Here is a 24989-nt window from a genome sequence, read left to right on the forward strand (position 1 = left end):
TGAAAACATAGATGAAAAAGCAGCACAAATACAATTATGTCGACAAACAGCGCTCTTTAAAGAAAAAAACAGACATTGGTTGACAATAGAAGGGTAAGGTAGGTTACAGGGAATTTATTAGGTATAGCTTCGCTTTTAACTTAAACTGGTTGAGAGAGGTACAGTCTTTAACAAGGTTGGGAAGGTCATTCCACATTCTGGGCCCCTTGATTTGTAGAGCATTTCTAGTTTGATTAAGTCGTACTCTAGGAATATCAAAACTGTATTTATTTCTGGTGTGATGCTCATGGGTTCTGATATAACCTTCTATGAAGCTTTTGAGATCAGGATTGGCATTATAGTTTAGCGTTTTATATATGTATAATACACATGAGAGAATGTGCAGTGACTTAATGTCTAACATATTCAGAGATTTAAGTAGGGGTACCGAGTGATGTCTGGGGCCAGAATTGGATATTGTCCTAATAGCAGCTTTGTGTTGAGTAATTAGAGGACGTAAGTGATTTTGGGTAGTAGAGCCCCAAGCACAAATACCATAGTTGAGATATGGATAGATAAGGGAGTAATAGAGAGTCACTCGGGCAGGGCGTGGTACATAATATCTGATCTTAGAAAGAATGCCCACAGTTTTTGAAACTTTTTTTGATATGTTTAGAATGTGTCCCTGGAAATTAAGCTTGTGGTCAATGAGAATGCCAAGGAATTTGCCATCTAATTTGTTACAAATTTGGGTATTGTTTATTTTGAGATTTATTTGATTAGAGGATTTATTGCCAAACAGAATATAAAAGGTTTTGTCAATGTTAAGGGTGAGTTTGTTGGCAGTTAGCCACAGATGGACTTTATTTAGCTCAGTATTTACTGTGGCATTTAGAGCAAGGGGATCAGGACTGGAGTAAATGAAGGTTGTGTCGTCAGCAAATAGAATTGGTTTGAGGTGTTGGGAGGCATTTGGAAGGTCATTAATGTAGATGAGAAAGAGGAGAGGGCCAAGTATGCTGCCCTGGGGAACACCAATGTTGATGGGTAGGGTGGGAGAAATTGTATTATTCACAGAAACATATTGGAGCCTGTCAGTAAGGTAGGATTTGAGGTATTGTAGGGAGTGTCCTCTGACTCCATAATGATGTAATTTAAGAAGAAGGTTTTGGTGGTTGACAGTGTCAAAAGCTTTACGCAGGTCCAGAAACAACCCAACAGAGAACTCTTTTTTATCAAGAGCTGTATGAATCGAGTTAAGCATACTAATAAGTGCATCGTTAGTGCTTTTTTTGGGTCTGAAGCCATATTGGCAAGGGCTAAGTATATTGAGTTTGGCTAGATATGAGTAAAGCTGCTTATAGATTAGTTTTTCAAAAATTTTTGACAAGTTTGGCAGGATAGATATAGGTCTGTAGTTGTTAACATCTGTGAGATTACCACATTTGTGGACAGGCGTTACTCTCGCTTTTTTTAGAATATCTGGGAAGGTTTGGAGTTCAAGTGACTTGTTGAAGAGCAAAGCAATAGCAGGGGCTAAAGATCTGGAGGCTTTTTTGTAAATTAAAGTTGGTATCTCCTCAAGGGCACCAGACTTGGTTTTAGGGGAAAGGATTATCTCATTGACGTCAGTGGAATTAATAGGCTTTAGGTACAGAGACTGTGGATAGTTACCTGAAAGATAGTCATTAATGTCTGTACTGGAAGATGGAATATCATTTGCAAGGGATGAACCAATGGAAGAGAAGAACCTATTGAACTCAGTAGCAGAATCAGAGGCTGAAAGCTGACCATCGTTATTAGACAGGAGAGTCGGTTTGTTATTTAAAGACTTCTTTGATCCCAATATTTGAGAAATTGTTCTCCAAGTTTGTTTAATGTTGCTCTTTATTTGGGTAAATTTATCTTCGTAGTATTTAGTTTTGGCTCGTCTAATTATCTTAGACAGCAATAATGAGTAATTCTTTGAGAATTCTTTGGAGACAATTCCTAACCTATACTTCTTCTCAAGGTCATGTTTTTTATTAATAGATTTAAGTATTCCCTTTGTAAGCCAGGGATTGTTAAGCCTTTTGGTTGTGACTTGTTTTGTAAGCATAGGACAGTGGGTATTATAAAGGCTAAGAGTTTTTTGAAGAAAAGATTGTACTGCAAGGTTGATGTCCACTATGTTACCTAACTCGGACTCCCAGTTGACATTATCAGCAGCAGTTATAAAATTGTCTATAGCAGTTTCATTGTGTAGTCTAAAACGTATCACTCTTGACTCAAGAGGTGGTTTGCTAATGTTAGTTAAGAGAAATGTGGGGTAATGATCTGTAGTGCTATCGGTGATTATACCTGAAGTAAGCGGAGAGGTTATGTTTGTCCAGATGTGATCGAGCGTCGTGGCAGTGCTATCAGTGATTCTAGTAGGTCTAGTGATTAAGGGTATGAGGAAGCAGGAATTCATACAGTTGAGGAAGCTAACAGCAGTGGGGTGTTCAGGCTCGCAGAGATTAGATCTGTGAATGTGAATTAGATCTGAATCGATTTCTGAAGGGAGCCGAGGGAGACATAGTGGACCCCTTAATGGTGTGCTGATGAACACACACACGCGCACACTCACACACACACATGTTACGTACTCCTAGCTGAATACGTATATAAATTTAAAATAAACTTTTGTTCCATTTCAACATATATGTACACACATTATATTTTTGTAAATTATCGTGTGGTGGGGCAGCGTCAGTGGAGACAGGAGCGCGGTTGCTCTTCACACGTCCAATACCTGTTAGATTCGGGAAGTTAGAACTGCTGGACCTGTTCAGTTTGGGAGTTCCAGATGTCACTTTTTTTAAGTTTATGTAATTGTTTATTTACTGTAATTAAGCAGGTGGCATTGTACTTATATATTTTGCAAGTAACTATTATATGTAATTTGCATTCTTATGTGTTTTGAGAACAAGTGGTTGTTCAATTAGTTTTAAATATTAAAAAGTCTTTAGTTTCCATCCCTCATCCTGGATGAGGCCGACGGGAGAGAATTATGGATACAGACGGAGAGCTTCAAGGGACTCGAAGGAATAACATGTGGGAGATAAGTCTGTTACTTCATGTTGTGCCATATTTTATTATATTATATTAAGTGTGATGACAATACTTTTGGTTTGTTGTATAAGTTAACTTTACCATCTGTGTTTTTATATTATACTGTATTCAATATATATATTATAAGTTATATGTATAATTTTTCAGTCCTAAAGGAAGATTTTTAACAAAGTGCTCATTACTTATCAAGGGGTTATACTGGTGACCCGCTCTTGTGAACAGCAGTTTTTTAGTAACCCTAGACCTTTTTTTAAAGTTAGCTGTTGTAGGGTCACGAGCCGTAACGTACGATAGGTAACAAAGAGTTATGGGGGCCTGTGCCGGGAAATATTGTTCCCACTTAAACTTAACTGTGCTAATCTAACCTTGCCTTCCTAGGTACCAGTGTGCTAGGTGTCTGTGTGTTTCTTAAGAACTATTCCATGTGCCAAGCAAGCCTTCCTGTGTGTCAAGTAACAACGTTTCACGATTTTGAGGTAAGTCATCCTATATATTTGTTTGTGCAGTGAGGCCAAGCGAATTTTCAGTGTGGTGACAATTTTACAGTGAAGTGTAGTGCAGTGCCATTGTTTTAATTATTGTTGTGAATCAAGTGCCAAGTGTTAGTAACGATGGAGAGTCAAGTGTCGTCGTTGTTGGCTCACCCAGACTTTGAAGGGATTCAGAGCCTTAAAAAGACTGAGTTAATACAAATGGCAAATCATTTGGATTTGACCGCCAACAATAGAATGGTTAAAGCCCAAATATTGAAAGTCATTGTGACACATTTTGTTGAGAATGGGGAGTTAGACGAAGAAAGTCTAGAGGAGTTAAGAGAGGAGTCGAGTGATCAGGTGATGTTAAAGCGTCTTGAGTTAGAAGCGCAAATAGCATATGCTAAGCTTGATGCTCAAAAAGAACAGAAAATATTAGAGGCTGAAGCTCGTCAAAGAGAGCTTGAAGCTCAAAAAGAACAGCAAAAGTTAGAGGTTAAAGCTCAGCAGAGGGAGCTTGAGACTAGGCGTTTAGAACTTGAGGCACAAAATAGAAGATGTTTAATTGAGTTGCAACTAGAAGCCACAAAGAAGCAACAAGCCAAGGAACAAACTAGGCAATTAGAGATTCAACAACAAATGGCTGACACTAACTTCAGGCTTGAAACACAGCGTATGGCAGCTGGGCATGGAAATACTAGTAATGTTTCAACAAATAGTGATAATAATCCCATCAGGACGCATAAGTATATAGAATTACCAAAGTTCAATGAGGAGGATCCTGAGGTTTTCTTTGCCCATTTTTATAAAATTGCCATCAGTATGAACTGGCCAAGGGATCAGTGGGTAGCCATTATGCAATCTCAATTTAAGGGGCGTAGTCAGGAGGTTTTTACATCCCTATCCGACGCTCATAGCTTTGATTACGAATTTGTAAAGAAAAGCATCTTAAATGCGTATCAATTAAATCCAGAGGCACACAGGCAGAAGTTTCGGAACCTAAGGAGGGTAAGTGATCAGACAATAGCAGATTTTACTCGTCAGAAGACGAATTTTTGCAACAGATGGTTAAAGTCACTTTCAGTAACTGAGTTTGATTCTCTAAAGAATCTTCTTATCATGGAAGAAGTATTGTCATGTCTCCCAGACAAGTTGTCTACTTTTATGGCAGAACAAAAGAATGTAACAGACATTTATGAGCTGTCAAAGCTCGCGGATGAGCACGAGTTGTTGACTAAGGCCCAGTTTACGGCCACTTCACCTAAGTTTACTCGTAGAGTAAATTATAATGCTCACCGAACTCCTTATCAGAATCCATCCAGTCCTAGTGCTCCAGTTACTCCCATGAGCTCTTCTCTTACAAAACCTAACCCTGCTACTTCATTGTCAGGAATGTCAAATAATAATAAGGTTATTTCTAAACCTACAGTTGGTTCTACCAGTGTGTCCACTGTAGGGTCCTGTTCCCATTGTAAGAGAAAAGGCCATGGAATTAATTCCTGTTTTATATTGCACCCTGAGTTACGACCAACTGGTCTCATTTATTGCAGAGGTGTGCAAAATAAACTTACTAATAAACATGTAACTGTAAACCCCAATTGGGTGAAACAGTATTCACCATATATGTGTTCAGGTGAAGTTTTGTGTATTAATGGGAAGTGGAAGCCAGTGGTTATTCTTCGTGATACAGGTGCTTCCCAAACCATAATTTCATCCATTATTCTTTCTGATGTTGAAAAGAGAGATACTGGAAAGTTTGTTGTTCTTCAGAGTGTTGCAGGATGTAAGACTGTACCTCTAATAGACATTAATTTCAGATCCACCATTACACCAAGTTTATGCACTGTGGGTGTTAGTACACAGTTGCCCATCCCAGGTGTGGATGTTATATTGGGTAATGATGTGGCCATAAATCATGTTGTGGGTGAGAATGATCCCCGTTTGTGTAAACAGCCAGTTGCAGACCATGTTTATTCTGCCTGTGCTGAAGTTAGTTCTATGAATGAACAACCTGTTGTAGTAGATGGTTTTGTCCATTCTACCTGTGCTGATGTCAGTACTATTATAAATCCAGTTGTCAGTTCTAATGTTGTTACTAAAGCATTTGTTCCAGTAACCAGTACCCCTTCAGTGGAGAAGTGGGATGTGGTTGTTCCAGATTCCTGTGTGGCCGATTTAGTTGTTGAGAGTAAGCCTGATACTATGACTCTGCTTTATTCCAATAAATTGGGAAAGGATGTCCATGTACCATTGTCTTGCCCGCTCACGACGAACGTTGTGCCAGGAGTTGAGAGAAACTTAAAAGCCACGACTCTATTGTATTCCAGCCAAGTGAATGGCTTAGGACAAGATGTCGGGTTGGCAGAAGTATTCTCGCTCACTCCAAGTTTAGAATCAGTTGTCGAGAGTAAGTCCATTGTGGAGGCCCCGCCTCACCCTAGTCAAGGTGATATAATAGGGGAGGAGGTCAAACTACCTGTTACTTGCCCGCTCGTTTCAGATTCCCTTAATTTAAGTGCATTGAGTAGAACTGACCCTAAGATTTCAGAGAGAAGCAAGGAGACAGTCTGTACTGTAGATCCAGTTCTGGAGAGTGTGGGAAAGCAGCCAGAGGATCAGCTTCTGTTGAGTAGATGGAGAAACATTGAGCCTCCCTCTTCAGTTGTCTGTGAGAATGTGACCCAGCTTGGTAGTGATATTATTGATTGTGAGCGGACAGTACTCCAAGCAGCTCCAGAAGTCATGGGAGGAAATTTTGGTAAAACAATTAAGAGTGGTAAAGTAGCATTTGGATCTAAGTTGCGGAGTTGTGATTCTTATTCCATGAGGAGTAAGTATTTCTCATTGTGTACATTGAGTCAGAGTGTGTGTAGGATGTTGAAATCTACTTTTATTCTGCAGGAGCCATTTTCTTGTGAAGTAATGGACTGTGGGACATCTTTGTCCAGCCTTGTGGTGGAGCAGAGAGAGAGTTTACTCAAGTAGGTTGTGCAACCAGTAGTTCTGAGGAAGTGGTGAGTTATACTAGATCAGTGTCTCTATATTCAGATCCAGTTAATTTTGATGCACGAGTGATAAAAGTGTATGTTCCACTCAAGTGTGGTGTTGACTTTCAGAGTCATATTGGAGTTGACTTTCAGAGTCATATTGGTGGTGAAGGATTTATTCATACTGGGGAGCAGATGTTTGAGGCTCCAGGTGTGTATTTCAAGTTGGGGGATAAGGTTATCCTACCTAGAGTTAATCATTGTGAAGGGTTTCAGATTGTCCTTGGGCGTTTCTCAGGTAATCTGCTGTGCATCTTCAAGATGTTAAGACCCTTAAACCTCTTGGTTGATTGGTTGTCATCAGACGTAAATCACTTGGGAAGTGATGGTGAGGGTTGTAAAGTTTTCGGCATGTTTTATTTAGTCTTTTGGCAGACTAGACGGTTGATGAAAGTGTGTATTGTGTTCAAGTTCACCATCAGGAGGTGTGAACTTGTCTTCGGAGTTCTGATTGAGATATGGTGCCTAGGCATATGCCTGTTTTCTTTCACTGATCGTTATGACAGAGTTATGAGGCAATTGATTTCTGTGTTCCTTATGGATCATCTGAGTCAGTTCGATCAGGTAGTCTTTGCACTTATCTTGGGTTGTATTTCTTGGTTTGAAGGTCAAAGGGTTGCTAAGTCGGTGTGTTGTGTTTCGGAAGGTTCTATGAATGGGAAAGTTTTTTACATAATTGTGGGGTTTAATGCTAATTTCTCTAATTTTAGTATCCATTGGGCGAGAGTATGTGTTCCACAGAGGATCCAGAGTGATGAAGAGCAGATGTCTGTGTCAGAGCATACCCAGGAGAAGTCCCAAATTTACTCAACATCCAGTCAGCTTCAATTAAGCAGTTCAGCTCCAGAAAAAGGGAGTAATGGAAAATGGAGGCTGTCTTGGAAAAATTCACCATGTGGAAAAGGGATCACATGGAAATACGGGACTGATCTTAGAGAAATAGTGGAAACAGATAGAAAGATAAATTGCCGTGATAACTGTGTGAAAGCAGCTACGTTTATTGACAATTCTATTCATGCTAATGATAATAATGTAGATAGGAGTGTGAAATATGATCTGAAACAAAGTGAAATAAATGAGATAGTACCCTGGAGAGATAAATTTGTATACTCCAGTGACACATATGTAGAACATAGTCATAAGACTGAAATTTCTGAGTTTCCTGTAAGACTATATTTGGAGTGTTTTCATTTTTGTCCAGAAATGTGTTCTTATTACTTTTACATGTTTGGTGTAATCAATACCATAAATTTCAAATGTCATACATTTTACTTTGAAAAAATGCCATTGATCTTCAATCCATTGCATTTTTTTTCTTGGAGGTGGAAGTGTTACGTACTCCTAGCTTAATATGTATATAAATTTAAAATAAACTTTTGTTCCATTTCATCATATATGTACACACATTATATTTTTGTAAATTATCGTGTGGTGGGGCAGCGTCAGTGGAGACAGGAGCGCGGTTGCTCTTCACACGTCCAATACCTGTTAGATTCGGGAAGTTAGAATTGCTGGACCTGTTCAGTTTGGGAGTTCCAGATGTCACTTTTATTAAGTTTATGTAATTGTTTATTTACTGTAATTAAGCAGGTGGCATTGTACTTATATATTTTGCAAGTAACTATTATATGTAATTTGCATTCTTATGTGTTTTGAGAACAAGTGGTTGTTCAATTAGTTTTAAATATTAAAGTCTTTAGTTTCCATCCCTCATCCTGGATGAGGCAGACGGGAGAGAATTATGGGTACAGACGGAGAGCGAGGAGTCAGTAGCTTCAAGGGACTCGAAGGAATAACATGTTGGAGATAAGTCTGTTACTTCATGTTGTGCCATATTTTATTATATTATATTAAGTGTGATGACAATACTTTTGGTTTGTTGTATAAGTTAACTTTACCATCTGTGTTTTTATATTATACTGTATTCAATATATATATTATAAGTTATATGTATAATTTTTCAGTCCTAAAGGAAGATTTTTAACAAAGTGCTCATTACTTATCAAGGGGTTATACTGGTGACCCGCTCTTGTGAACAGCAGTTTTTTAGTAACCCTAGACCTTTTTTTAAAGTTAGCTGTTGTAGGGTCACGAGCCGTAACGTACGATAGGTAACAACACACACACACACACACACACACACACACACACACACACACACACACACACACACACACACACACACACAACAGTAAACTAGTACAAAACACTGCAGATAGAACTAAGTCCATAATAATTTTTGGATGTTTAGAGAAGGAAATTTCATCTAGGGTGGACCGAGTAGCAGAAGAGATGAAAATCATAGAGAAAATAGTAGGTTTAGGAGAAGGCTCAAAGGAAAATGTCAGTGATTTTAGAAGAATAGGAAAATATGAGAAAGACAAGAACCGCCCCTTAAGGAAGACGTTCAATGGAGTGAAAAACATAATGGAAGTGCTTAGAAATGCCAGGAAATTGCAGAGTTATGAGGTTGGCAAACTTTGGTCAATAAGACAAGACCTCTCCAAGGAAGACAGAGAAAAGCTGAAAATGAACCTAATTGAGGCAAAACGTCTAAATGGAGATAGAAATGAAGAAAACAGAAATTATTTTTTCTACAAAGTGACAGGGACTGGAAAGCTTGTGAAATGGAACATAAAAGGAAAGCAACAAGATCAGTAGTAGAAGGGGGAATAAAGAGCAAAGGAAAAGGGAACATGTTCCTGAAAATTGTATATACCAACATAGATGGAGTGAGGTCAAAAACTTTGGAGTTGCAAGATATATTCCAGCTTAGGGTCCCAGATATTGTCACATTATCAGAGACGAAACTTGAAGGAAATATAATAAATGATATATTCCCAAGAGGCTATTCAGTTTGGAGACGTGACAGGAAAACTAGGAAGGGAGGAGGAGTGGCTGTGCTGGTGAAAAAATACCTAAAGGTAAGAGAGTTAATATTTGAAAACCCTCGAGGTATTGACATAATGGCATTGCAGATCTGGAATCAGGATGATATGATGATAATTTTAAATGCCTACAGCCCACCAACAAGCAACACATGGACAAAGGAAGAACTGTATGACAAACGAGAGGGCCTCATAATGGTCATGAGATATATTATTGTAAAAGCAGATAATGATAAATCATGACTGTTGATACTGGGGGACTTCAACTTTAAAGCAATAGACTGGGAGGCCTATGAAGCAAGAACGGAGGACTTTTGGACATGCAGATTTGTGAACCTCATTCTGGAGACATTCTTGTATCCACACATAAAGCAGGCCACAAGAATGAGGGAAGGAGATGTACCGTCAGTACTGGATCTAGTATTCACCAGGAAAGAAGAAGAGATATTTGACATTCAGTACCTTTCTCCTTTGGGAAAGAGTGATCACGTCCTGTTAGACATTGATTATGCTTTAAGATATCATCTAGATGAAAATGGGGACATTGAAACAGTTGATAAACTAGATTTTAGGAGAGGTCACTATGGGAAACTTCGAAATTTTTTTTAATGAGTGTAATTGGACAGACTTGTTCCTAGGCAGGGAAGTAAATTAAATGTATGCCAAAATTTTTTAACTATACGAGGAAGGCACACAAACATTCATACCAAAACAGAGATGCAGGGCCAGAAAACAGGATTGTTTCAACAGAAATTGTGAGAGGGCCAGAGACCAAAAGACTCAAAAATGTAATCAGTATAGGAAGAGGCCAAACCCCCAAACATACCAGCAATACAAAGATGCGAGAAATAACTATACGGCAGTAAGGAGAGAGGCAGAAAGAAATTTTGAAAAAGGAATAGCGGATAAATGTAAAACAGAACCTGGCCTATTCTACAAATTTATAAACAACAAATTGCAGGTAAAGGATAGTATCCAGAGGTTGAAAATGGGAAACAGATTCACGGAAAATGAAAAGGAAATGTGAGAAACATTAAATGAAAAGTTCCAAAGTGTGTTTGTACAAAATGAAATCTTCAGAGAACCAGACACAATAAGAATTCCAGAGAACAACATGGAGCGGATAGAGGTGTCTAGAGATGAAGTGGAAAATATGCTAAAGGAGCTCAGTAAGAACAAAGCAGCTGGCCCAGATGGAGTTTCACCATGGGTTCTGTGAGAATGTGCATCTGAGCTCAGCATTCCACTTCACCTGATCTTTCAGGCATCCCTGTGTACAGGAATCGTAGCAGACGTGTGGAAACATGCTAACATAGTTCCAATCTACAAAAGTGGCAGCAGGGAAGACCCCCTCAGTTATAGACCTGTATCATTGACAAGTGTAATAGTGAAAGTATTGGAAAAACTAATCAAAACTAAATGGGTAGAACACCTGGAGAGAGATGATATAATATCAGACAGACAGTATGGTTTTCGATCTGGAAGATCCTGTGTATCGAATTTACTCAGTTTCTATGATCGAGCCACAGAGATATTACAGGAAAGTTATGGTTGGGTTGACTGCATATATCTGGACCTAAAAAAGGCTTTCGACAGAGTTCCACACAAGAGGTTCTTCTGGAAACTGAAAAATATTGGAGGGGGGACAGGTAAGCTTCTAACATGGATGAATTCAGGGGGCGTTACTTCCAAATTTGCTCAAAATATGCAATAAATAAAAACTGGTTCAATTTCAATCAAACTTTTTTGACGAGTTGTACATGAAAAGAGTTTCATCTACCCCAAGTCTCAGCATCATAGCATAAATGGGAAGGGAGAACACAAATATTGAAGGTGTCAAAATTATGCCAAAATGGTCAAAAACGATTATCAAACACAAGTGTCAACTGAAATCATGTCTATGACCCTCAGCTATCACTATAGCATATATTTAAAAAATATTATAATTAGTTTTATCAGAAAAAAATTTAAGTTAAAATATTTTTTTCATATTTTTTTTTTATCGGACGATTTGCATGAAACTGGTTGATGTCAACCTCAGCCAGAGATGGCAGCACCTTAGACTTTATTATTTTCGTATTTATTTTCAAATAACAAACGTTCATATAACTTTCATTTTTTATTCAATTTACATGAAACTTACACCTTATATGTAAAGTGTATGTCTCTAAAATCGGTAGTGAACGTTTTTCCCTAAGTTCATTTATTGATTTTATAATAGCAATAAACATGACATATTTACATAATTTTTGGGGGGAACTTTGACTATTTGTATTAGGAAAACTAAAGATGCTTTGGAAACTATCTCACTACCAATCCTTTATTATATGCTAATGTGTCAGAAAAGTGTCATAGAATGATTATATCTGAAAGGTGTGTTTGTTTATTTAAACTTGAAAATGTGTAAAATTCGTTGAAAAAAAAATCTCCCTTTCTATTTACGCTGCAGTACTGAAACTTGGAACAATTGCAGCCCTTTTCATATACAACTAGTCCAAAAATATTGGATGATATTGAACAACTTTTCCGAAACCATTCGAATGCCCCCTTTTGAAAAATTTTCTGACTGATAGAAAAATGAGGGCAATAATCAGAGGCAATGTATCGGCCTGGAGAAATATCACAAGTGGAGTACCACAGGGTTCAGTTCTTGCACCAGTGATGTTTATTGTCTACATAAATGATCTATCAGTTGGTATACAGAATTATATGAACATGTTTGCTGATGACGCTAAGACAATAGGAAGGATAAGAAATTTAGATGATTGTCATGCCCTTCAAGAAGACCTGGACAAAATAAGTATATGGAGCACCACTTGGCAAATGGAATTTAATGTTAATAAATGCCATGTTATGGAATGTGGAATAGGAGAACATAGACCTCACACAACCTATATATTATGTGAGAAATCTTTAAAGAATTCTGATAAAGAAAGAGATCTAGGGGTGGTTCTAGATAGAAAATTATCACCTGAGGACCACATAAAGTAAGTAATTATCAAAAGAAGGCACCAAACCGGGAAGGCTATGTAGCACCATCAAATGTGCAGAATAATCAGAGAGCGCTAAATATCACCAAGGATGCCAATACGGGAACAAAAACGCATTAGGCGAACGATATCAAAAGTATCCGAGTCACCAAGAATTCTATTGAGGGACAGGTGACCGCGAGGGGCGGTCGGAAAGCAAGACACACGCTCGTCCTGGAAGTCAGGACATTCAAGAAGGACATGCACGACTGTAAGAGGGACAATGCAACTAGGACAATAAGGAACAGAGCAGCGCTCCATCAAGTGACCATGGGTTAAGCGAGTATGGCCAATACGCAACCTCGCCAGAGCCGTTTCCCAACGCCGGTTATGGTGGTAGGAGGACGGCCACGAGGAAACACAACATTTCAGAGTACGTAGTTTGTTACCAGTAACAGACGACCAAGAAGCCTGCCAACGGGTAAGGACGGAGGAATGGATAACCGGGTAAAAGTCGGAATATGGAATACCTTTACGAGAGATGGGACAAGAGCGGACAGCTTCCTTGGCGGCAGCATCCGCACGTTCATTTAAAGACACACCAATATGGCTGGGAACCCAACAAAACTCAACCGACTTAAATTTACTCTGAACAAGAAACAGCCAATGCTGGATCTCGACAACTACTGGATGAACCGGATTAAAGGACCCGAGAGCCATGAGGGCACTACGAGAGTCAACAACAACTACAAAGGAAGACTGACAACGAGAAAGCAGGAGACGAAGAGCATAGAGAATAGCATAAAGCTCCGCTGTAAAGATGCTAGTCTCCGGAGGTAAGCGACACATATAAGTGCGATCAGGAAAAACAACAGAGTAGCCAACACCATCCACAGACTTAGACCCATCGGTAAAGACAGAAACGGAGCGGGAGTGAGAAGAAAAGTGCTCGAGGAAAAGGCATTTTTGAACCGTAGGAGGGGTAAAAGCTTTAGTGATACAGGTCAGGGATGTACAAAACCGCGGAAGAGGGACTCTCCACGGGGGCAAAGAAGGAACAACACGAGGAGAAACATCAGAAATACGAACGGAAAGAGAATCCTGTAGGCGAGATAACCGGACAGAAAGAGGGAGGTGGTGAAGAGGAACAGGAACCGCAGGAGGGGTAAAACTTAAAGCACGACAGAGGTGAGAGGAAGGATGTTGCAAGGACCGCGCAAGATAGCGAAGACAGTAGCGATCACGGCGGTCCTGGAGAGACAGGAAGCCAGTGTCAACATACAAGCTAAGGATGGGAGTCGAACGAAAGGCACCAGAACTGAGGCGCAACCCAGTATAGTGCAAAGCATCAAGACGGCGAAGAGTAGAAGGAGAAGCAGACGAGTAAGCAGGGCAACCATAATCGAGCTTAGACAGGACGAGAGAGGAATGTAAAGCAAGGAGAGTTCGCCTATTTGCCCCCCAAGAAGTATGGGACAAGACCCGAAGGAGGGTAAGGGCCTTAGAGCACTCAACACGGAGGTAAGAGATATGGGGAGACCAAGACAAACGAGTGTCAAGGAATAACCCCAAAAGCTTCGCGGAATCTTTGTACTCAAGGGGATGACCATAAAGTGACAAAGAGGGACGAAGAACGACCCGTTTCTGCGTAAGTCATGGCACAAGTCTTAGAAGTAGAGAACCTGAAGCCATGATCGGTGGCCCGAGGACCACATAAAGAATATTGTGCGAGGAGCCTATGCCACGCTTTCTAACTTCAGAATTGCTTTTAAATACATGGATGGCGATATACTAAAGAAATTGTTCACGACTTTTGTTAGGCCAAAGCTAGAATATGCAGCGGTTGTGTGGTGCCCATATCTTAAGAAGCACATCAACAAACTGGAAAAGGTACAAAGACATGCTACTAAGTGGCTCCCAGAACTGAAGGGCAAGAGCTACGAGGAGAGGTTAGAGGCATTAAATATGCCAAAACTAGAAGACAGAAGAAAAAGAGGTGATATGATCACTACATACAAAATAGTAAGAGGAATTGATAAATTCGATAGGGAAGATTTCCTGAGACCTGGAACTTTAAGAACAAGAGGTCATAGATTTAAACTAGCTAAACACAGATGCCGAAGAAATATAAGAAAATTCACTTTTGCAAACAGAGTGGTAGACGGTTGGAACAAGTTAGGTGAGAAGGTGGTGGAGGCCAAGACCGTCAGTAGTTTCAAAGCGTTATATGACAAAGATTGCTGGGAAGACGGGACACCACGAGCGTAGCTCTCATCCTGTAACTGCACTTAAGTAATTCGACTTAGGTAATTACACACACACACACACACTGTGTGCCCTTCTTCTTCTTCCTCGGGAACCAGTACCACACTACTGCAGCAGTCATCCACAACACCACCACACCTTCACAGTACCAAGTGCACAGTCCAGCAAGCTTTGGTCATCAGTGGTGGCCAAATATTACCAGTTGCGTTGTGTTGATTCGTCAAGTGCTAAGTTGATTGCAAGGGTAAAGAACTATGAGGGGAAAGTGCCAAGTCATTACCACTATATAACACTGGGAAGAGGTCACATAAACTCTTCCACTCTGGCTCAACATTTCCGTTTTCTTCTTCATATTTTCCTTTCTTACAATTTGTTGAAACTTCACAAAGTTTCACAGACTCTGTAAGTAAGCTTTATATATGAAGTGGAGGAGCAGCATGTGTACTGGTCCACGTCTACACTTATACTGACTGTGGCAGGTGGTGGGACTCTCTATATAGCAGCTTCTTTCTTCCTCTCGATTCGGGTCGAAATTTCTAGAATATTCGAATTTTCTAGAATTGTTCTCTAGCCGCGTGTTAAAGGCCTAAGAGGTTAAAGGTTAAAGGTGTTTGGCCAGCATAACTGATGTTCGCGGTCCTCACACTCACCACTTCCTCACACACTCACATGTTCTCATAAGTTTGGTGATGAGTGTAAGCGTGCAAGAAGGCTGCAAGGTGAGGTAAGGTAATTATGAGGAGGACACAGTAAGCCATTACAAGCCGTCTTTCAGGGGTACAAGATTCGCCTCCGCCATACATCACACACATGTGGCGTTCTTGAGCGCCGAGGCGGTGATCCGGCTTCGCGAACGGCAACATAAACGCTGAAGTATTGAGTAATGTACCGGAATCATGGGTGTAATATTATAATTATTCCTATAACTATTATCATTATATGTATGATTTAATATTAATAATATTTTATTTACACAGTAATTACATTTAACGTGATATGTATCAATGATAAGACTCGGTGGTCCAGTGGTAGAGTATGAGACTTGACAATGCCGAGGTCGCAGGTTCGCGCCCACCTCACAGCCCTAGTGGACGCTACACATTATTACCTGTGATAATATTGTTATATATAATAATGGTAAGGTTGTGTGGCAGGTGCTGCACCCGGGGAACACGGAGGAGTGGACGCTACACATTATTACCTGTGATAATATTGTTATATATAATAATGGTAAGGTTGTGTGGCAGGTGCTCCACCCGGGGAACACGGACGAGTGGACGCTACACATCAAGTACGCCCAGCCAGGGGACGGTGGCTGGTACGAGTGTCAGGTCAACTCTGACCCCAAGATCACCAGGTCTGTCCTCCTCATTGTCAAGGGTCAGTATCTCACTCTGGTTGGTGGCCTCGCTCATTGTGAGGATAACACGTGGCTTGTTAAGTTAAGACTGTGGCATATGTTTGTGAGTTATGAGACACACACACACACACCTGTACATCAGTTGATTGACGGTTGAGAGGCGGGACCAAGGAGCCAGAGCTCAACCCCCGCAAGCACAATTAGGTGAGTACACGGAGGGGGGGGGGGTATTATGAATGCCTGGGCGGCCTGACAGCTGAGTGGGCAGCACTTCGGATTCATTGTCCTGAGGTTCAGTGTTCGATCCCCGGTGGAGGTGGTGCAGTCTCCGTGGTGTAGTGGTAAGACACTCGCCTGGCGTTCCGCGAGCGCTATGTCATGGGTTCGTATCCTGGCCGGGGAGGATTTACTGGGCGCAATTCCTTAACTGTAGCCTCTGCTTAACGCAACAGTAAAATGTGTACTTGGATGAAAAAACGATTCTTCGCGGCAGGGGATCGTATTCCAGGGACCGTAGGATTAAGGACTTGCTCGAAACGCTACGCGTACTAGTGGCTGTACAAGAATGTGACAACTCTTGTATATATCTCAAAAAAAAAAAAAAAAAAAAAAAAAAAAATGGGTAGAGTTTCACCCTGATGCCCCTGTTACCAAGCTGTAAATAGGTACCTGGGAGTTAGGCAGCTGTTACGGGTTGCTTCCTGTGTGTGTGGAAAAAAAGAAAAGTTGATTGATAATTGAGGAAGTAACCTCCAACATCACTGGAAAACATAGCCTGGCCAAATTTCAATCAATATTCTAGGGGAGTGAAAGGCTGGTAAAAAAATCTTCCAGTTTACTGGGCATTAAATAAATCAACTTAACATTAAAAAATAAAACTATCTACCAACTCACACACTATTACTTTATCCAGCTTCTCAACAACTGGGCATGATCAACAAAACAAGTCTGGAAACTGCATATGTATATATATATATATATATATATATATATATATATATATATATATATATATATATATATATATATATATATATATATATATATATATATACACAATATGTGTATCAAAAGCTTGTCTACGTGGTATACATTTCACAGAGCCATAATTTCATTTAATGTCATGACAAGAGGACAATGCAAGGAACAACAGTGAAATGAAAATTACATAGTATACATGTGAGCAATACATCCGAGACCTAAATGTATACATTCTCCATCATAGTTCACATAATACTTCCTATACAACGATTATGTAGCATTTCATACAGTAAGCATACAAGGAGATTTTCAAGCTACGTGACATTAGGCTATTGCTATACACTAGACATCTAATATATCAATCCACAATTACATGGCATACAACTTTGATACAGTAATATAATATAGTAGGTTATGTATGACAAACATTGTCAATACACAAAATATAATCATTCACGGTCAAAAGAAGATTAGCTAGTAATTACAACATTCGTGATACTAGGCTAATTAACCAAGATATCACTATATAGTTGGAGCACTTCATACACCAGCCTCAGTATGATTATTATTTATTTTAATTTTTATTACATTTTTAAATATTTTTTCAAAGAATAATCACTCAATTATCACCATGAACACGTTCAGTAGTCAAGAGGAAAATCCAAATTCTTGAACACGAAAAATTACACAAATCATGTATTGGAATCCAATATTTACAGAAAAACTTCCCTTTTACCTCAAATGTAAAAAAGGTAAGTAGCACCAAGAGTAAGGTGATGTAAACCCGAGTATCGTGACCAGTCGCCGCAGACCACAAAAATACGTTAGAGGTAAAGTTTACAGTTTTCCTCACACCTCCCGGCGAGATATTTTTATTTTCAAAGTTTACATCAGTTTTACCTTTTCTGCTCTGTTTAACTCTTCCCTGTGAGGCTGTTGGTTACTGTGGGAGAGTAGGAGGTACTGTGGGAGAGTGGGAGGTACTGTGGGAGAGTGAGAGGAACTGTGGGAGTGTGAGGTACTGTGGGAGGGAGTGAGGCACTGTGGGAGGGAGTGAGGTACTGTGGGAGGGTGTGAGGTACTGTGGGAGAGTGTGAGGTACTGTGGGAGAGTGTGAGGTACTGTGGGAGGGTGTGAGGTACTGTGGGAGGGTGTGAGGTACTGTGGGAGGGAGTGAGGCACTGTGGGAGGGTGTGAGGTACTGTGGGAGGGAGTGAGGCACTGTGGGAGGGTGTGAGGTACTGTGGGAGGGAGTGAGGTACTGTGGGAGGGTGTGAGGTACTGTGGGAGAGTGTGAGGTACTGTGGGAGGGAGTGAGGTACTGTGGGAGAGTGTGAAGTACTGTGGGAGGGAGTGAGGTACTGTGGGAGAGTGTGAGGTACTGTGGGAGGGAGTGAGGTACTGTGGGAGGGTGTGAGGTACTCTGGGAGGGAGTGAGGCACTGTGGGAGGGAGTGAGGTACTGTGGGAGAGTGTGAGGTACTGTGGGAGAGTGTGAGGTACTGTGGGAGAGTGTGAGGAACTGTGGGAGAGTGTGAGGTACTGTGGGAGGGAGTGAGGTACTGTGGGAGAGTGTGAGGTACTGTGGGAGAGTGAGAGGTACTGTGGGAGGGAGTGAGGTACTGTGGGAGGGTGTGAGGTACTGTGGGAGGGAGTGAGGTACTGTGGGAGGGTGTGAGGTACTGTGGGAGTGTGAGGTACTGTGGGAGAGTGTGAGGTACTGTGGGAGGGAGTGAGGTACTGTGGGAGGGTGTGAGGTACTGTGGGAGGGAGTGAGGTACTGTGGGAGGGTGTGAGGTACTGTGGGAGGGAGTGAGGTACTGTGGGAGGGTGTGAGGAACTGTGGGAGTGTGAGGTACTGTGGGAGAGTGTGAGGTACTGTGGGAGAGTGAGAGGAACTGTGGGAGTGTGAGGTACTGTGGGAGGGTGTGAGGTACTGTGGGAGAGTGTGAGGTACTGTGGGAGGGAGTGAGGTACTGTGGGAGTGAGGTACTGTGGGAGAGTGTGAGGTACTGTGGGAGAGTGTGAGGTACTGTGGGAGGGAGTGAGGTACTGTGGGAGTGTGAGGTACTGTGGGAGAGTGAGAGGAACTGTGGGAGTGTGAGGTACTGTGGGAGAGTGAGAGGAACTGTGGGAGTGTGAGGTACTGTGGGAGGGTGTGAGGTACTGTGGGAGGGAGTGAGGCACTGTGGGAGAGTGTGAGGTACTGTGGGAGAGTGTGAGGTACTGTGGGAGAGTGTGAGGTACTGTGGGAGAGTGTGAGGTACTGTGGGAGGGAGTGAGGTACTGTGGGAGTGAGGTACTGTGGGAGAGTGTGAGGTACTGTAGGAGTGAGGTACTGTGGGAGAGTGTGAGGTACTGTGGGAGGGAGTGAGGTACTGTGGGAGAGTGTGAGGTACTGTGGGAGAGTGTGAGGTACTGTGGGAGAGTGTGAGGAACTGTGGGAGAGTGTGAGGTACTGTGGGAGGGAGTGAAGTACTGTGGGAGAGTGTGAGGTACTGTGGGAGAGTGTGAGGTACTGTGGGAGGGAGTGAGGTACTGTGGGAGAGTGTGAGGTACTGTGGGAGGGAGTGAGGTACTGTGGGAGAGTGTGAGGTACTGTGGGAGGTACAGTACTCAACTAGGTGAGTACTGTACCTCCCACAGTACCTCAGGAGGGAGTGATTGAGGGTGGGAAGTACTTTAGCTTGGGGACTACCACTGTGGGTGTGTGAGTATGTCTGGTGTGTGTGTGTGTGTTTGTGTGGGTGTGTGGGTGTGTTTGTGTGGGTGTGTGGGTGTGTTTGTGTGGCTGTGTGGGTGTGTGGGTGTGTGGGTGTGTTTGTGTGGGTGTGTGGGTGTGTGGGTGTGTGGGTGTGTGGGTGTGTGGGTGTGTGTGTGTGTGTGTGTGTTTGTGTGGGTGTGTGTGTGTGTGTGTGTGTGTTTGTGTGGGTGTGTGGGTGTGTGGGTGTGTGGGTGTGTGGGTGTGTGTGTGTGTTTGTGTGTGTATGTGTGGGTGTGTGTATGCAGGAGTACATGTATGCGCGTGTGTGTGTATGGATGTATATGCGACTAAACCTCTAAATAACCCCATACACACTGCAACATTGTAGGTAAAGAGACATAATCTGTATTGATTGTATATTCATCAATTGTTATAGAAACATATTTATGGTGTTATCTTTTCCAGACAAGAATATGGACGACCCGTTCTACCAGCTGGAGGCCTCTGACAATGGTGAGTATGTTACCCCCTGTGTCCTGGCTCACCCTAGCTCACCTGTGTCCTTGCTCACCTGTGTCCTAGCTCACCCTAGCTCACCTGTGTCCTAGCTCACCCTGGCTCACCTGTGTCCTAGCTCACCCTAGCTCACCTGTGTCCTAGCTCACCCTAGCTCACCTGTGTCCTAGCTCACCCTGGCTCACCTGTGTCCTAGCTCACCCTAGCTCACCTGTGTCCTAGCTCACCCTGGCTCACCTGTGTCCTAGCTCACCTGTGTCCTAGCTCACCTGTGTCCTAGCTCACTCTAGCTCACCTGTGTCCTAGCTCACCCTAGCTCACCTGTGTCCTAGCTCACCCTGGCTCACCTGTGTCCTAGCTCACCCTAACTCACCTGTGTCCTAGCTTACCCTAGCTCACCTGTGTCCTAGCTCATCTGTGTCCTAGCTCACCCTAGCTCACCTGTGTCCTTGCTCACCCTAGCTCACCTGTGTCCTAGCTCACCCTAGCTCACCTGTGTCCTAGCTCACCTGTGTCCTAGCTCACCCTGGCTCACCTGTGTCCTAGCTCACCCAAGCTCACCTGTGTCCTAGCTCAACCTAGCTCACCTGTGTCCTGGCTCACCTGTGTCCTAGCTCACCCTAGCTCACCTGTGTCCTGGCTCACCTGTGTCCTAGCTCACCCTAGCTCACCTGTGTCCTGGCTCACCCTAGCTCACCTGTGTCCTAGCTCACCTGTGTCCTGGCTCACCTGTGTCCTAGCTCACCCTAGCTCACCTGTGTCCTGGCTCACCCTAGCTCACCTGTGTCCTAGCTCACCCTAGCTCACCTGTGTCCTAGCTCACCCTAGCTCACCTGTGTCCTAGCTCACCCTAGCTCACCTGCGTCCTGGCTCACCTGTGTCCTAGCTCACCCTAGCTCACCTGTGTCCTGGCTCACCCTAGCTCACCTGTGTCCTAGCTCACCTGTGTCCTAGCTCACCCTAGCTCACCTGTGTCCTAGCTCACCTGTGTCCTAGCTCACCCTAGCTCACCTGTGTCCTAGCTCACCCTAGCTCACCTGTGTCCTGGCTCACCCTAGCTCACCTGTGTCCTAGCTCACCTGTGTCCTAGCTCACCCTAGCTCACCTGTGTCCTAGCTCACCTGTGTCCTAGCTCACCCTAGCTCACCTGTGTCCTAGCTCACCCTAGCTCACCTGTGTCCTAGCTCACCCTAGCTCACCTGTGTCCTAGCTCACCCTAGCTCACCTGTGTCCTAGCTCACCCTGGCTCACCTGTGTCCTAGCTCACCTGTGTCCTAGCTCACCCTAGCTCACCTGTGTCCTAGGTCACCCTAGTTCACCTGTGTCCTAGCTCACCTGTGTCCTAGCTCACCCTAGCTCACCTGTGTCCTAGGTCACCCTAGTTCACCTGTGTCCTAGCTCACCTGTGTCCTAGCTCACCTGTGTCCTAGCTCACCCTAGCTCACCTGTGTCCTAGCTCACCTGTGTCCTAGCTCACCCTAGCTCACCTGTGTCCTAGCTCACCTGTGTCCTAGCTCACCCTAGCTCACCAATGTCCTAGCTCACCCTAGCTCACCTGTGTCCTAGCTCACCCTAGCTCACCTGTGTCCTAGCTCGCCCTAGCTCACCTGTGTCCTGGCTCACCCTAGCTCACCTGTGTCCTAGCTCACCCTAGCTCACCTGTTTCCTAGCTCACCTGTGTCCTAGCTCACCCTAGCTCACCTGTGTCCTAGGTCACCCTAGTTCACCTGTGTCCTAGCTCACCTGTGTCCTAGCTCACCTGTGTCCTAGCTCACCTGTGTCCTAGCTCACCCTAGCTCACCTGTGTCCTAGCTCACCTGTGTCCTAGCTCACCCTAGCTCACCTGTGTCCTAGCTCACCTGTGTCCTAGCTCACCCTAGCTCACCCTAGCTCACCTGTGTCCTAGCTCACCCTAGCTCACCTGTGTCCTGGCTCACCCTAGCTCACCTGTGTCCTAGCTCACCCTAGCTCACCTGTGTCCTAGCTCACCTGTGTCCTAGCTCACCCTAGCTCAACTGTGTCCTATCTCACCTGTGTCCTAGCTCACCCTAGCTCACCTGTGTCCTAGCTCACCCTAGCTCACCTGTGTCCTAGCTCACCTGTGTCCTAGCTCACCCTGGCTCACCTGTGTCCTAGCTCACCTGTGTCCTAGCTCACCCTAGCTCACCTGTGTCCTAGCTCACCCTAGCTCACCTGTGTCCTAGCTCACCTGTGTCCTAGCTCACCCTAGTTCACCTGTGTCCTTGCTCACCTGTGTCCTAGCTCACCCTAGTTCACCTGTGTCCTAGCTCACCTGTGTCCTAGCTTACCCTAGCTTACCTGTGTCTTAGCTCACCCTAGCTCACCTGTGTCTTAGCTCACCCTAGCTCACCTATGTCCTAGCTCACCCAAGCTCACCTGTGTCCTAGCTCACCTGTGTCCTAGCTCACCCTAGCTCACCTGTGTCCTGGCTCACCCTAGCTCACCTGTGTCCTGGCTCACCCTAGCTCACCTGTGTCCTAGCTCACCCTAGCTCACCTGTGTCCTAGCTCACCCTAGCTCACCTATGTCCTAGCTCACCCTAGCTCACCTGTGTCCTAGCTCACCTGTGTCCTAGCTCACACTAGCTCACCTGTGTCCTAGCTCACCCTAGCTCACCTGTGTCCTAGCTCACCCCAGTTCACCTGTGTCCTAGCTTACCCTAGCTCACCTATGTCCTAGTTCACCCTGGCTCACCTGTGTCCTAGCTCACCTGTGTCCTAGCTCACCCTAGCTCACCTGTGTCCTAGCTCACCCTAGCTCACCTGTGTCCTAGCTCACCCTAGCTCACCTGTGTCCTAGCTCACCCTAGTTCACCTGTGTCCTAGCTCACCCTAGCTCACCTATGTCCTAGTTCACCCTAGCTCACCTGTGTCCTACCTCACCTGTGTCCTTGCTCACCCTAGCTCACCTGTGTCCTAGCTCACCCTAGCTCACCTGTGTCCTAGCTCACCCTAGTTCACCTGTGTCCTAGCTCACCCTAGCTCACCTATGTCCTAGTTCACCCTAGCTCACCTGTGTCCTAGCTAACCGTTTTCCCCCTGTGTCCTAGCTCACCTGTGTCCTAGCTCACCCTAGCTCACCTGTGTCCTAGCTCACCCTAATTCACCTGTGTCCTACCTCACCCTAGTTCACCTGTGTCCTAGCTCACCCTAGCTCACCTCTGTCCTAGCTCACCCTAGCTCACCTGTGTCCTAGCTCACCTGTGTCCTAGATCACCCTAGCTCACCTGTGTCCTAGCTCACCCTAGCTCACCTGTGTCCTAGCTCACCTGTGTCCTAGCTCACCCTAGCTCACCTGTATCCTAGCTTACCTGTGTCCTAGCTCACCTGTGTCCTAGCTCACCCTAATTCACCTGTGTCCTACCTCACCCTAGTTCACCTGTGTCCTAGCTCACCCTAGCTCACCTGTGTCCTAGGTCACCCTAGTTCACCTGTGTCCTAGCTCACCTGTGTCCTAGCTCACCCTAGCTCACCTGTATCTTAGCTCACCTGTGTCCTAGATCACCCTGGCTCACCTGTGTCCTAGCTCACCCTAGCTCACCTGTGTCCTAGCTCACCCTAGTTCACCTGTGTCCTAGCTCACCTGTATCCTAGCGCACCTGTGTCCTAGCTCACCTGTGTCCTAGCTCACCCTAGTTCACCTGTGTCCTAGCTCACCCTAGCTCACCTATGTCCTAGTTCACCCTAGCTCACCTGTGTCCTAGCTCACCTGTGTCCTAGCTCACCCTAGCTCACCTGTGTCCTAGATCACTCTAGTTCACCTGTGTCCTAGCTCACCCTAGCTCACCTATGTCCTAGTTCACCCTAGCTCACCTGTGTCCTAGCTAACCGTTACCCCCCTGTGTCCTAGCTCTCCTGTGTCCTAGCTCACCCTAGCTCACCTGTGTCCTAGCTCACCTGTGACCTAGCTCACCCTAGCTCACCTGTATCCTAGCTCACCTGTGTCCTAGCTCACCCTAGCTCACCTGTGTCCTAGCTCACCCTAATTCACCTGTGTCCTACCTCACCCTAGTTCACCTGTGTCCTAGCTCACCCTAGCTCACCTGTGTCCTAGGTCACTCTAGTTCACCTGTGTCCTAGCTCACCTGTGTCCTAGCTCACCCTAGCTCACCTGTATCCTAGCTCACCTGTGTCCTAGATCACCCTGGCTCACCTGTGTCCTAGCTCACCTGTGTCCTAGCTCACCCTGGCTCACCTGTGTCCTAGCTCACCCTGGCTCACCTGTATCCTAGCTCACCTGTGTCCTTGATCACCCTATCTCACCTGTGTCCTAGCACTCCTGTGTCCTAGCTCACCTGTGTCCTAGCTAATCTATGGCTCAGCTCACCTGTGTGTGTGTGTGTGTTCTCACCTAGTTATACTCACCTATTTGTGCTTGCAGGATCGAGCATTGACTCTTGGATCCCGCTTTTCCAGCAATCGGTTGTTTACTGCAATGACTCCTGTCCCATTTGTGTGTGTGTGTGTGTGTGTGTGTGTGTGTGTGTGTGTGTGTGTGTGTGTGTGTGTGTGTGTGTGTGTGTGTGTGTGTGTGTGTGTGTGTGTGTGTGTGTGTGTGTGTGTGTGTGTGTGTGTGTGTGTATGTGTGTGGGTGTGTGTGTGTACTTCCCTAGTTGTGCTTGCGGGGGTTGAGCTCTGGCTCTTTGGTCCCGCCTCTCTACAGTCAATCAACTGGTGTACAGATTCCTGAGCCTT

General features: G+C 44.1%; 1 protein-coding gene across 1 annotated transcript in view; it reads left to right on the top strand.

Annotated features, from left to right (window-relative positions):
- Nucleotides 1–24989, top strand: part of LOC138369053 (zwei Ig domain protein zig-8-like) — a 351385-nt gene that overhangs the window by 298914 nt on the left and 27482 nt on the right. The window contains exons 4-5 of the mRNA XM_069331996.1: nucleotides 15962–16094; nucleotides 20224–20271. Of these exons, the coding sequence (XP_069188097.1) occupies nucleotides 15962–16094; nucleotides 20224–20271 (181 nt within the window). The remainder of the gene's footprint in view (nucleotides 1–15961; nucleotides 16095–20223; nucleotides 20272–24989) is intronic.

This window comes from Procambarus clarkii, chromosome 3 (assembly GCF_040958095.1).
Source record: "Procambarus clarkii isolate CNS0578487 chromosome 3, FALCON_Pclarkii_2.0, whole genome shotgun sequence".
Lineage (NCBI taxonomy): Eukaryota > Metazoa > Arthropoda > Malacostraca > Decapoda > Cambaridae > Procambarus > Procambarus clarkii.